Source organism: Mobula hypostoma, chromosome 27, assembly GCF_963921235.1.
Source record: "Mobula hypostoma chromosome 27, sMobHyp1.1, whole genome shotgun sequence".
Taxonomy (NCBI): Eukaryota; Metazoa; Chordata; class Chondrichthyes; order Myliobatiformes; family Myliobatidae; genus Mobula; species Mobula hypostoma.
In genome coordinates this window covers 22,605,758-22,619,469 of record NC_086123.1, presented here as the reverse complement: position 1 = coordinate 22,619,469, position 13,712 = coordinate 22,605,758, and the positions used below count along the sequence as shown (strand labels likewise).

At 43.2% G+C, this 13,712-nt stretch overlaps 1 protein-coding gene across 1 annotated transcript in view; it reads right to left on the bottom strand.

Moving 5' to 3' along the window:
- The window catches only part of LOC134338523 (rasGAP-activating-like protein 1), a 304,354-nt gene that overhangs the window by 234,423 nt on the left and 56,219 nt on the right, over positions 1–13,712 (bottom strand). Inside the window, exon 5 of the mRNA XM_063034413.1 lies at positions 3,293–3,422. Coding sequence (XP_062890483.1) covers positions 3,293–3,422 — 130 coding nt within the window. The remainder of the gene's footprint in view (positions 1–3,292; positions 3,423–13,712) is intronic.

Below are 13,712 nucleotides of genomic sequence, written 5' to 3'. Positions count from 1 at the left end.
GCGGAGGAGAGATACTCTGTCAGACTGCCAGCTTACTGTCTATATCTCAATGCATGTCCCTGGCTGTTAGTAATGACTCAAACCAAATTCGTGAAGACCTTTTCCTTAATACCTCCAAGAGGCCCATAACCTTGTCGTAGGGTTTGGAGGTTTGCGTGCCTCAATGACCCAGCTCTTGGTAAGGTCATCCATGCCAAACAGGTCAAAGGGGAAAGGCTGGACTAAAAGTGGTCCACTGATCCTTCAAGTCTGGGGGCTCAGCTCAAGGCTAACAACCTTGACTGGTAAAACAAAATTATTACGGAAACAGCAGCGAAGAATCCTTCTACATCTGAGTGCGATGGTGTTCCTGAGTCTCCACCTGGGACTTGCATGATGACAGTCGTGGAAACCAAGAAGAAGCTACTGACACGACGAAGGAAGCCCTGAGCACCCAAGAGATGAAGGACCTTCATCGTTGCCCTAAATGCCAGAGGCATAACGGGCAGTAAGTAATTAAGTTTTCCTTAATAAAAGCTGGCAGGAGCCCGTCCACTACCAGGAAACTCATCAACTGAGCAATTCGATCAACTTCATAATAAAAGCAGCAAATTTCTGCGCGAGTCCTGATGAAGGGTCTCCACCCTGAAATGTCGACTGTTTATTCACTTCCATAAACGCCACCTGACCTGCTGAGTTCCTCCAGCATCTTATGTGTGTTGCCCTGGATTTCCAGCGAAATCTCTTGTCGTTAAGATATTCCTGGCTGACATTTTCATGTGCTGCAGCATGCATTGACATTAGCACCAAGTAAACTGTGCTCTGGCAAAATGAAGACTTTAACAACAAAATGCTGCATTTACATGCTGATCTTAACATGGAAAAATAATCTTTGATATGTCTCAACTCATAATGTGCAATATGTCAAAGCAGAAAATGTTGGGAAGTACTGAACATAAGCAGTATGTGTCAAGGAGGAGAGGGAGATTGAAGAAAAAATGTTTATGGAGGCTATTCTGGAATTCAGGCCCTAAACAACTAAAGGCTAAGGGCCAATAGTTCAAAGTTCAAAGTCCAGAGAGTGGTGCAGACAGCCCAGCACATCTGTAGATGTGAATTTTTCACTATTCAGGAGACTTACAGATACTGGTGCGTAAAAAGGGCCTGAAGGATCATTGGGGACCCGAGGCACCCCACCCCACTAACTGTTCCAGCTGCTACCATCCAGCAAACAGTACCGCAGCATTAAAGCCAGGAGCAACAGGCTCCGGGACAGGTTCTTCTACCTGGCCATCAGACTGATTAATTCACGCTGATACAATTGTATTTCTATGTTATATTGACTGTCCTATTGTACATAGAATTCATTACAAATTGCTATAAATTGCACATTGCACATTCAGACAGAGACATAACGTAAAGATTTTTACTCCTCATGTATGTGAAGGATGCAAGAAATAAAGTCAATTCAAAGTGAGGATACTATTGGGTGGCAGGGTGGAGATACGCCTCTACCAAAGAAAGTGGAAGGCCCTCCTTCCCTCCACTAGCCTGCTGGTCACCCTCGGGTGAAGTGTAGCACCTGCTTAGTGCACCCCTCTCTCCCCGACCAGGGTGACGTGAAGCCATGGGAGCAGATGGTGGATTGTCGTATGGCAACTGGTACAAATCACAAGTCCTGGTCATGTGACCACTGACACCAGGCAGACAATCTCTGAAGAGTATTGATAATGGCTGGGGTCACCCGTCTTGTAAAGACACTGCCCAGAAGAAGACAATGGCAAACCACTTCTGTAGAAAGTTTGACAAGAACAATCATGGTCATGGAAGGACCATGATCGCCCATGTCATACAACACGGCACATAATAACAGAACGATGTGTATTATGTACAACCTTGAGGATCATTTCCTTACTGTCAGCCACAAAACAGAGAATCCTAAAATAACCCAATAGAGGTGAAGACACCCAAATGTGAAAAATGGAAAGAACAAATTGTGCAAAAACAAACAGGTATGCAAATAACATTCAGAACTGAAGTTCTGAAATGGACAAGGAAGGAAGAAGGCTTCAGGCACTAGGGGAGAGGAGAGTGAAGATTGAATCGGGGCTGGCAGATGATAACTGGAGGAAGTGTGGAGCAAATACTGTACTCTGAGAAGAGAGGAAAATGAGAAGTGGAACCATATAAGAGGGCTGATGGGTAGAACATAGACAAGCTGTGTTATGGAAATATATAGCATTCCTCTCTTGCCTGAATCCATAAACAATGGGCAAAAGCAAAGAGATACACATGAACTATATCAGAATGAGTATAATTCAGCCTCTGAACAAGGAGCAGAGATATACTTTCCACCATATAACGAACTGTTTATCTGACACAATTATAACGTCAGATGTTGCTTGCTATGTGGTTGAAAGCAGAACAATGCAAGCACAGAGTAAAATCTTGGAAAGGCATTCTGTATTTGTACGTAATCCCGTAATATGGCAGCACATTTGAATGCAACGGCTTCTACGCAGTCTACCAAAAATGGTATTGTCTTTTTTAAATATATTTTTTACTGCTGGACATTAAGAACTTAAAGTACTGCAGGTAACCCCATCAGTGAGTTGCTCGTTGGTGGAGGGACTGAAGGAGCTGGATTTGGTGCAGGCAGTGATGCTGCCTGTATCAGAGAGACATCAGTACATGAAGGTGGTGCACAGTCTAACAGACAGTGATCACATTAGTCTATTTTTATTTGATCGCAAGACCCTGGTGGACATTGGTGGTATGGACTGCTGCAAGTCCACCTCATTGGTTTACTTGTGAGCGGCAGGGCTGGGAAGTGGGTGAGATGCATGGCCTCAGTCGTAGCGAGGGCTCAGCATCAAGCTACAGCGTTCCCTGTTGGCAGACACCCGGAGATTGGGGGGGGGGGGTAAGCCGTCGGAGCTGGGCATTCCACCGAAGTGCCGGAGGCGGTGTCACACGGCGTCCATGCTGGAATCAGCGTTGCCCCCACAGTGCTCACTCAGTGGAGGATAAGCTGTACTGTAGACTGTAGACTGCCACAACATGCATGGACTCAGGAACTTGGACGGCATTTCAGTTTGTGTGACTGCATTTTACTGCCATCTTTTCTGTGCTACATGTGTCTTGTGCTGTGTGTGACTGTGTTTTGCACTTTGGCCCTGGGGTAACACCGTTTTGTTTGGCTCGGTTCATAGGTATTTATGTTCTGTGTGGCACTGTGACAGTGTGAATAGGCTTAAAAATGCAAAGCATTTTTTCTTTGCAAGTGATCCTTCATAGATCAAATCTGTCTCACCTAGCTTCGATGAGATGGCACTTGAGGACCCTCGTCTGCCGGTCTCGGAGAATCTCTAAACCCAGGTGTATTTCTCCTTGGATCTCCTCATCTGGGTTAATTCGAGTCAGATTTATCCAGTTGTCAATACCTAAAAGACAAAAAAAGAGTTAATTTCCCCAAGCAGTAAGGCTGATCAACACCTCCACCCACACTACACACCTCCAACCACCACTACTTTATCATTTCCTGCCAGAAACACCTTACGTACACACACACTCCTGTGCCTAGCGTCACTTTACGGGCATACAATCAATCTATGTATATAATTATCCCTTATATATGTATATCTATTGTGTTTTTATAACTATGATTGTGTTCCTTATCTTACTGTGTTTGTTTGTTGTGCTGATCCAGAGTAATAGTTATTTTGTTCTCCTTTACACTTGCACATCGGAAACGACAATAAACAATCCTGAATCTTGAACAGCACTTACCAAAAGAGATGCACATAGTGGCAATTCCAAGCAGGTTCCAGCCCAATGCCTTTCATGGGGGGCGGCGAGCTCAGTTATTGTGCCTCTTATGATAGTGAAAAGTCATAAAGATCTTACGTTCTATAAATACATCCATCCTGTTACTGCACATTACGCACACCCAATAGTGAGGCCGATAAATGGGAAATGCAGCAGTCCTCTCTTATATAATTCCACTTACCCCCTTCCTTATCAGAGTCAAGCTGTAGCACCTCTTGCGCCTCCAGCATCTGACTCCCAATTCCAACCACCCCCCTCCCCACCCACAGCTCTATCTGCCTGCCACCTCTCACTCCACCTAGGACCATCGTGTGCCTCACCTTGCCCTTCTTTTCTGGCTGCCCTCCCTCCTGATGCAGGGTATCGACCATAACGTTCACCATTCCCTTCCCTCCACGGAGGCTGCCTGACCTGCTGGGTTTATCCAATGGTCTGCTTTTTGTTCCAATTCTCCAGCACCATTGTACTCAAATAAGACCATCTGCATGTGAAAACCGGGTTTCGTTCACCGGTAAAGGCTCTCATCGTTCGGCATTTCAGCCAACCCACCTCTCTCGCGCTAAGTACTGCATACTGCTGAGAGCTGATTGCTAACACAGCCTCTTGTCGAACTATGTGTGGTCAGCAATCAAGGGAAACCAGTAAACCTCTCCAGCAAGCAGGAGATCCATCTTACTAATGCTGTAACAGGTAATTCTGATAGACACACCAAGTCACAATGCTGAACCCACAGAGGGACTAGAACCCATTTAATATTTTTAAGTTAAGAGAAAACTTCACAAATACTGCCATTAAATCTGTACCTGTACTTATCTTTTATTGGTTTGAGCAGCAGGATGAATTATTAATGGCAAAGTGAGTTCCTTAAAGCCTTTTGATTCAAGCTGACAGTGATATCACTAACCACTAACACTCCATTTTTCAAAAGGTGCCAGGTCCATTGGATCACACAGCGAGCACATGAAAATTTAGACCAAGAGTGAACATGATCATACCACACCCTTCAAGACTTTTCCTTCCATTTCCAAGTTCAAAGCAAAATTTATTATCAGAGAACATACATGTCACCACATACAACCCTGAGATATCTTTTCCCCCTGCGGGTATACTCAGCAAATCTATAGAATAGTAACTGTAAACAGGATTGATGAAAGAGCAAGAGCATAGAACAACAAACTGTACGAATGCAAATATAAATACAGAACAATAAATAACAAGGTAAAGACTCCTTAAAGTGAGATCATTGGTTGCGGGATAAATGAGTGTAGTTATCCTCTTTTGTCTAAGAGCCTGATGGTTGAGGGGTAGTAACTGTTCTTGGACCTGGTGGTGTGAGTCCTGAGGTTCTTGTACCTTCTACCTGATGGCAGCAGTGAGAAAAGAGCATGGCCTGGGTGCTGAAGATCTTTGATGATAGATTCTGCTTTCCTATGACGGTGTTTCATGTAGATGTGCTCAATGGTTGGTAGGGCTTTACCTGTGATGTACTGGGCCAAATCCACTAAATTTTGTGGGATTTTCCGCTCAAAGGCATTGGTGCTCCCATAGCAGGCCGTAATGCAGCCAGTCACTACACTTTCCACTACACAACTATAGAAGTTTGTCATTTCCAGGGTTTCAAGTATAACGTTCCATTTCAGTTAAATAAATGTAAGATCAAACAGGCTCTATAATGAATGGGTAAACTCCTTGGCCAAGTTTCCTTTACCATAGACAAAGTGGTCGGGGAGAAGGAGCAAATCTACCTCCCATTCTCAAAGCGTCACATTTGTAACCAGTCTGAGTGGCGTAGTGGCATCAGCACTGGACTTCAAGGCAGAAGGTCCCGAGTTCAAACCCAGCCGGGTCCCAACCTGGGCAGCAGCAATATCTGTGCGGACGGAAGGCCTGGCGATCTACTTCCGAATCTTGCCATGAAAACCCTATGGTTCATGAGGTCACGAAGAGTTGGACTCGACTGAACAACAACGAAAGACATAGAACAATTGTACAGTTTGGTAGGTGAGCCACCTTATTGACTGGGAGCAGCACTATACAGGAATGGAACACCTTCACTTTTATAGATCAGGCATCAGGTTATCCAGCCATGGTCTATTCTGGGTGACTACCTGAGCGCACAGCAGACTCTTAATTTGCCGCCTGTGCATCAATTATCCACATTTTCTCTACTTTGCGATGTTGGATTTGGAGTTACTTATGAATATCATTTCTCCAAGAGGACCACAACCTTGTCGTAGGGTTTGGAGGCTTGTGTACCTCAATACCCGGAGAGCTATGATGGCTTTGTGCTTTAGCTCTTGTTGGGTCACTCATGCCAAACAGGTCAAAGGGTAGAGACCAGACTAACAGTGGCCTACCAGTCCTCCAGGTTCAGGGCTAACAACCCTGACTGACGAAGCAAAATTGTTATGGAAACAGCAATGAAGAATCTTTCTACATCTGAGTGCAAGGGCACTCCTGAGTCTCCAGCTGGATCGTGCATGACTGACAGTAGTGAAAACTGGCAGGAAGCTACTGACATAATGAAGAAAGCCCTGAGCACCACCAGAGATGGAGGACCTTCATTGCTGCCCTAAACACCAGTGACGTAATGGACTGTAACTAACATGAATGCCACAGATGATCAAAGGAACTTCTGTTGTTCTGACATTGAGAGTTATTTGAGGCCATCTCCTTCATTCTAGTGTGGTCCTTCAGGCTTGATGCTGTATTGTCAGGTACAGAAGGTTTACCCCCCATTAAAGAGGCATTTTTGATTGACCCATCCATGAATTGATTTTTCCTAATGATGGACTTCCCACTGTGATGACACTTAGTTTAAATTAGATAGAGCAGCGATATTCCCAGTGTTCATCATGCACAGTTCCCAGCCAACTCACCAAGATGATGTTACGTTTATTAACATCAGGGATGTTCCAGATAGGGATAGGGATAGTCTGGGTAATTATAGATCAGTGAGCCTTACGTCTGTGGTGGGAAAGCTGTTGGAAAAGATTCTTAGAGATAGGATCTATAGGCATTTAGAGAATCATGGTCTAATCAGGGCCAGTCAGCATGGCTTTGTGAAGGGCAGATCCTGTCTAACAAGCCTGATAGAGTTCTTTGAGAAGGTGACCAGGCATATAGATGAGGGCAGTGCAGTGGATGTGATCTATATGGATTTTAGTAAGGCATTTGACAAGGTTCCACATGGTAGGCTTATTCAGAAAGTTAGAAGGCATGGGATCCAGGGAAGTTTGGCCAGGTGGATTCAGAATTGGTTTGCCTGCAGAAGGCAGAGGGCGGTGGTGGAGGGAGTACATTCAGATTGGGGGATTGTGACTAGTGGTGTCCCACAAGGATCTGTTCTGGGACCTCTACTTCTCGTGATTTTTATTAACCACCTGGATGTGGGGGTAGAAGGGTGGGTTGGCAAGTTTGCAGATGACACAAAGTTTGGTGGTGTTGTAGATAGTGTAGAAGATTCTCAAAGATTGCAGAGAGACATTGATAGGATGCAGGAGTGGGCTGAGAAGTGGCAGATGGAGTTCAACCCGGAGAAGTGTGAGGTGGTACACTTTGGAAGGACAAACTCCAAGGCAGAGTACAAAGTAAATGGCAGGATACTTGGTAGTGTGGAGGAGCAGAGGGATCTCGGGGTACATGTCCACAGATCCCTGAAAGTTGCCTCACAGGTGGATAGGGTAGTTAAGAAAGCTTATGGGGTCTTAGCTTTCATAAGTTGAGGGATAGAGTTTAAGAGTCGCGACGTAATGATGCAGCTCTATAAAACTCTGGTTAGGCCACACTTGGAGTACTGTGTCCAGTTCTGGTCAGTTCAGGAAGGATGTGGAAGCATTGGAAAGGGTACAGAGGAGATTTACCAGGATGCTGCCTGGTTTAGAAAGTATGCATTATGATCAGAGATTAAGGGAGCTAGGGCTTTACTCTTTGGAGAGGAGGATGAGAGGAGACATGATAGAGGTGTACAAGATAATAAGAGGAATAGATAGAGTGGATAGCCAGCGCCTCTTCCCCAGGGCACCACTGCTCAATACAAGAGGACATGGCTTTAAGGTAAGGGATGGGAAGTTCAAAGGGGATATTAGAGGAAGGTTTTTTACTCAGAGAGTGGTTGATGCGTGGAATGCACTGCCTGAGTCAGTGGTGGAGGCAGATACACTAGTGAAGTTTAAGAGACTACTAGACAGGTATATGGAGGAATTTAAGGTGGGGGCTTATATGGGAGGCAGGGTTTGAGGGTCGGCACAACATTGTGGGCCGAAGGGCCTGTACTGTGCTGTACTGTTCTATGTTCTATGTTAATGCACTTCATATAACATCAGAGATCACAGCTAAGATCATATGTTGCTGGGATCTCATTTCTGTTGCATCCTTACAACAAAGGGCTGGATTTTACACATGGCAGTAACTACCCAAATTTGGAAACATTTTTCATTTGTGATGGCAGCCACCTACAATGGTGAGATGCCTCATATAGAAGGTAAGCACTAATTGAGCCAAATGGCAGGTTTCTATGTTGCAGATTCTAGGCTTTTAGATTATGAGAACACTCCTTTTATTGTCATTTAGAAATGCATACATGCATTAAGAAATGATACAATGTTTCTCCAGCGTGATATCACAGAAAACAAGACAGACCAAAGACTAACACTGACAAAACCACATAATTATAACATATAGTTACAGCAGTGCAAAGCAATACCATAATTTGATGAAGAACAGTCCATCGGCACAGTAAGAAAAATAGTCACAAAGTCCCGAGTCGATCGATTCCCGAGTCCCTGATAGCGGCGGCAAAAGGGAGAAACTCCCTGCCATAAACCTCCAGGCACCGTCAACTTGCCAATACCTTGGAAGCAGCCAAACACAGCCGACCCTGAGTCTATCCGTCCGAAAACTCCGAGCTTCCGAGCAGCCTCTCTGATACAGCCTCCCAAGCGCCATCCTCTGCTGAGCGCCTTCGACCTCTCCCCCGGCCGCTGAAACATGCGAAGTCGAGGATTTCAAGGCCTTCAGCTCCAGAGGTTCCGGTTACCACACAGTAGCAGTGGTAGCAAAGCAGACATTGCAGAAGTTTTCCAGATGTTCCGCTATGCACTCACGTCTGTCTCCATCAAATCAGAATTTTGCACGGTCCCCTACTTGACAGCTAACAGATACTCATCACCGGAGAGGCCACACATGCTGTCGTCGTACCGCCATCTTCTCCCGAAGTGTATAAAGTTCCTACTTCCCTCTCACCCCTTGAGCAAGGAGAACTCTGTGAGAAACATCAGTTAACAATGCAAATTTCTACAGAATCCTATGAACCAGAAGCTCCAACCCGGGGGTCCATGGACCCCTTGCTTAATGGTATCGGCTCATGGCATAAAAAAAAGTTGGGAACCCCCTGCAGCAGAGGGAGTACCACTTGGAGAAATCAGGTGTATTAGCTGACTCGAGGACGAGTGAATTTGATCCACGTATTACCTTTGAACGCTGATTTTCAAGGAGATCACTGAGCCCTGGGGCAGTAGTTTCAATTTATACAACCCCTATTATGCCCAAATTATGAAAAATTGGAATTGTCATTATGTACAGTAGCTTTACTCTTTTTTAGTTAAACACTGTCTCATTTTATCAGTATCATGTACGTCAGAAAATAAGGCGTAATCCCACATAAACAATGGCATTGCCAAGAGGAGGTAAAACTGAATCCGACAAATATTGACAACTTAGACCCTAAGGAGAAATTCTCTCTCTGGCTGTTAATTCTTAAAGCTTCTGATTAATAACAGACACATAGATTGTGAAGTTCATTATATGCAATTCATCTGCCCTACATTATAATACCCCCAAGCACAGAAATTTGTTTTTTTTTCTTTCTCTCTTTTAGGGAAAACTCAAAACAAAACGTTCAGCACTCGATTTCTTGACATATTGTTTTGAGATTGTGCTCTGACCGTTCACTTTGATTGGAGCGGTCTACACATAAGAAGCGACATGCAACGTTAGATTGAACTGAATTGAGTATGTCTGGACTCTTTCCATTTTGTGGTTTATATTCTGTGTTTTACGCTCGTTTCGGGGGGCAGGTTGGCCGTTTGTTGGATTTTTTTTGCGCGTTCGCGGGTGGGGTTTGACATTTTTCTTTGAAGAAGGCACTTCTGTAGAAAAATTTGCCAAGGACAATCATGGTCATAGAAAGACCATGATCACCCACGTCATATAACACAGCACATAACAGACGAACATCAGCTTCAAACTTCAAAGCCAAAGTGATGTGAGTATAACTAACACGTACTTGTTCTAAAACCTATCTGAAATTCCTCTGACGATTTATTACACCTGCTCAAAATTAAAGGGGTAAAGGTCATGATTGTATAGATCACATGAATACACTACTTACACTTTAAAATATTGTCATGAGGCAATAGAGATACCATAACTGGCACCAGTAGTTTGACTGCATATGCTTTGCGGCCAAGTTGGCAGAAGATGTGAAGGAGATGGCGGGGCAGGTAGCGTCGAGGAAGCAGGGAGTCTGCAGGAGGACTTGAACAGATTAGGAGAATGGGGAAAGAACTGGTAGATAGGATACAGTGTAGGTAAGTGTATGGTCCTGCACTTCGGTAGAAGGAAAAATAATGCAGACTAATGATTAGTCATAGTCATAGTCATATTTCATTGATCCCCGGGGAAATTGGTTTTCGTTACAATTGCACCATAAATAATTAAATAGTAATATGTAAATGATGCCAGGAAGTAAGTCCAGGACCAGCCTATTGGCTCAGGGTGTCTGATCCTCCAAGGGAGGAGTTGTAAAGTTTGATGGCCACAGGCAGGAATGACTTCCTATGACGCTCTGTGCTGCATCTCGGTGGAATGAGTCTCTGGCTGAATGTACTCCTGTGCCCAACCAGTACATTATGTAGTGGATGGGGGACGTTGTCCAAGATGGCATGCAACTTGGACAGTATCCTCTTTTCAGACACCGCCGTGAGAGAGTCCAGTTCCATCCCCACAACATCACTGGCCTTACGAATGAGTTTGTTGATTCTGTTGATGTCTGCTACCCTCAGCCTGCTGCCCCAGCACACAACAGCAAACATGATCGCACTGGCCACCACAGACTCGTAGAACATCCTCAGCATCGTCCGGCAGATGTTAAAGGACCTCAGTCTCCTCAGGAAATAGAGACGGCTCTGACTCTTCTTGTAGACAGCCTCAGTGTTCTTTGACCAGTCCAGTTTATTGTCAATTCGTATCCCCAGATATTTGTAATCCTCCACCATGTCCACACTGACCCCCTGGATGGAAACAGGGGTCACCGGTACCTTAGCTCTCCTCAGGTCTACCACCAGCTCCTTAGTCGTTTTCACTTTAAGCTGCAGATAATTCTGCTCACACGATGTGACAAAATTTCCTACCGTAGCCCTGTACTCAGCCTCATCTCCCTTGCTGATGCATCCAACTAAGGCAGAATCATCAGAAAACTTCTGAAGATGACAAGACAAGATTAAGACAAGATTAATCTGCTGACTGAGTTGGTAGTGAGGAAGGCAAAAGCATTTGTGTTCATTTCAAGAGGACTAGAATACAAAATCAAGGATGTAATACTTAGGGTTCATAAGGTATTGGTCAGACTGCATTGTGAGCAGTTTTGGACCACTTATCTAAGAAAGGATGTGCCAACATTGGAAACAATCCAGAGGTTCACGAGAATGATCCCAGGAATGAAAGAGTTAATGTATGAAGATTGTTTGGTTGCCCTGGGTCTCAATGAAGCTCAGGAGAATGAAGGGGGATCTCATTGAAACCTACCAAATATTGAAAGAGTTAGACAGAGGATGTTTCCTATAGTGGTTGAGTCTAGCACCAGAGAGCACAGACTCAGAATACAAAGACATCCCTTTAGAACAGAGATCAGAAGGAATTTCTTTAGCCAGAGCATGGAAAATCTGTAAAATTCATTGTCACAGACAGCTGTGGAGGCCAAGTTATTGTGTGTATTTAAAGCAGAGGCTGATAGCTTCTTGGTTTTTGATTGTTAAGAGTATCAAAGGTTATAAGGGAGAAAACAGGATAATGGGTTTGAGAGGAATAATGAATCAGCTGTGTTGGAATAGCAGAGCAGAGTCAATAGGTCAAAAGGTCTAATTCTGTTTATAGTCTTATAGTTTTATCAGAAACAGAATTAGAATCAGGTTTATTATCACCGGCATGTGACGTGGAATTTGTTAACTTAGCAGCAGCAGTTCAATGCAATACATAATCTAGCAGAGAAAGAAATAATAATAATGATAAATAAAATAAAACATAATAATAAATAAACAAGTAAATCAATTACGTATATTGAATAGATTTTCTAAAATGTACAAAAACAGAAATACTGTATATATTTTTAAAAAGTGAGGTAGTGTCCAAAGCTTCAAAGTCCATTTATGAATCGGATGGCAGAGGGGAAGAGGCTGTTCCTGAATCGCTGAGTGTGTGCCTTCAGGCTTCTGTATCTCCTACCTGACGGTAACAGTGAGAATAGGGCATGCCCTGGGTGCTGGAGGTCCTTAGTAATGGACGCTGCCACTCCCTAAATATGTGTAGGAATAGTACTCTTTCATATGTAGGAACAGACTGCAATTCAAATAAACAAGTTAAAATTTAATGCATGGCATTAATATGCATATCAATACACTAACTTTACTACATAAAAATGAGCCGATTCAATCTCTAGTTGCAATCTTAACAGCATTGTGGTCAGCGAAGATGAAATATATTTATCAACGTCTAATTGTCTATTTAACTGCAATCCCTGTTAGAAGAAAACTAAATTATTTGAATGGAGCACCAAATTTATCCAGACATGTTTTATGCAGTGTAACCTCCCATCAACCAAACGGCCAAAACAGCCATTCACCCTGACTCAGGCGTCCAGACCCAGCTCATCCACATTGACCTGGGTTGGATGTGGAAAGCTGATCTCATTACCTCTCCACACTCAGTTCATCTAAAACTTACATCATTTAATTTAAATATTTAATGGTATAAATATTTTTCTGAAAAAACCTATTAATAATATTTAAACTTTAGTTAATTAAAACAAATTAAAAATGTTACAAATCAGAAAAAAAAAATTAAAATGAGGCATTTAGCCCCATCGCCTCCTGGCCAAAAATCTCATTGAAATAATGTGAATTCCAGTATTCGGCCAACACGACCTAGTAAGCAATCAGAGAATCTCTAGTGTGACGTTGTTAGATTGCTAGTTGGGAGATGCACTGTTATCCATCTCTTGGCACTGAATAACTTACATAAGATAACTACAAATCTACAAAATTCCAAGTGTTTATTGCAGGGAATGCCGGTAATTCCCTTCAGAAGAATTGAACGCAGCCTCCAGAACTTAGTCCACTGTTTCCAGCTAAAACTCCAAATTCAAAGATTCAGAGGACATTATCAAAGTACGTATGCAGTATACAACCCTGAGATTTGTCTTACTCACAGACAGCCAAGAAAATAAAAAAACGATGGAACCCCTCCAAAGAAAAACATCAAACCACACCCCCATGCTCAAAAAAAACATATCACACAAACAGCAACAAAAAAAAAGAGTGAAAAACACAGAATATAAGACACAAAATCGAAAGAGTTCAGGCATATTCAGTTCAGCTTTATGTTGTTTTACTTGTCAGTAGTTTTATACAGTAATTTTCAGACATCTTGAGTAAGTTATTCAGTGCCAAAAGACGGATAACACTGCATCTCTCATCAAGCAATCTAATAACATCACACTAGAGATTCTCTGATCAGAATCGTGTTTAATATCACCGGCAAATGTTGTGAAATTTGTTAACTTAGTGGCAGCAACACAATGTAATACATGATAAATATAGAATGAATAAATAGATAAATAAATCAGAGTA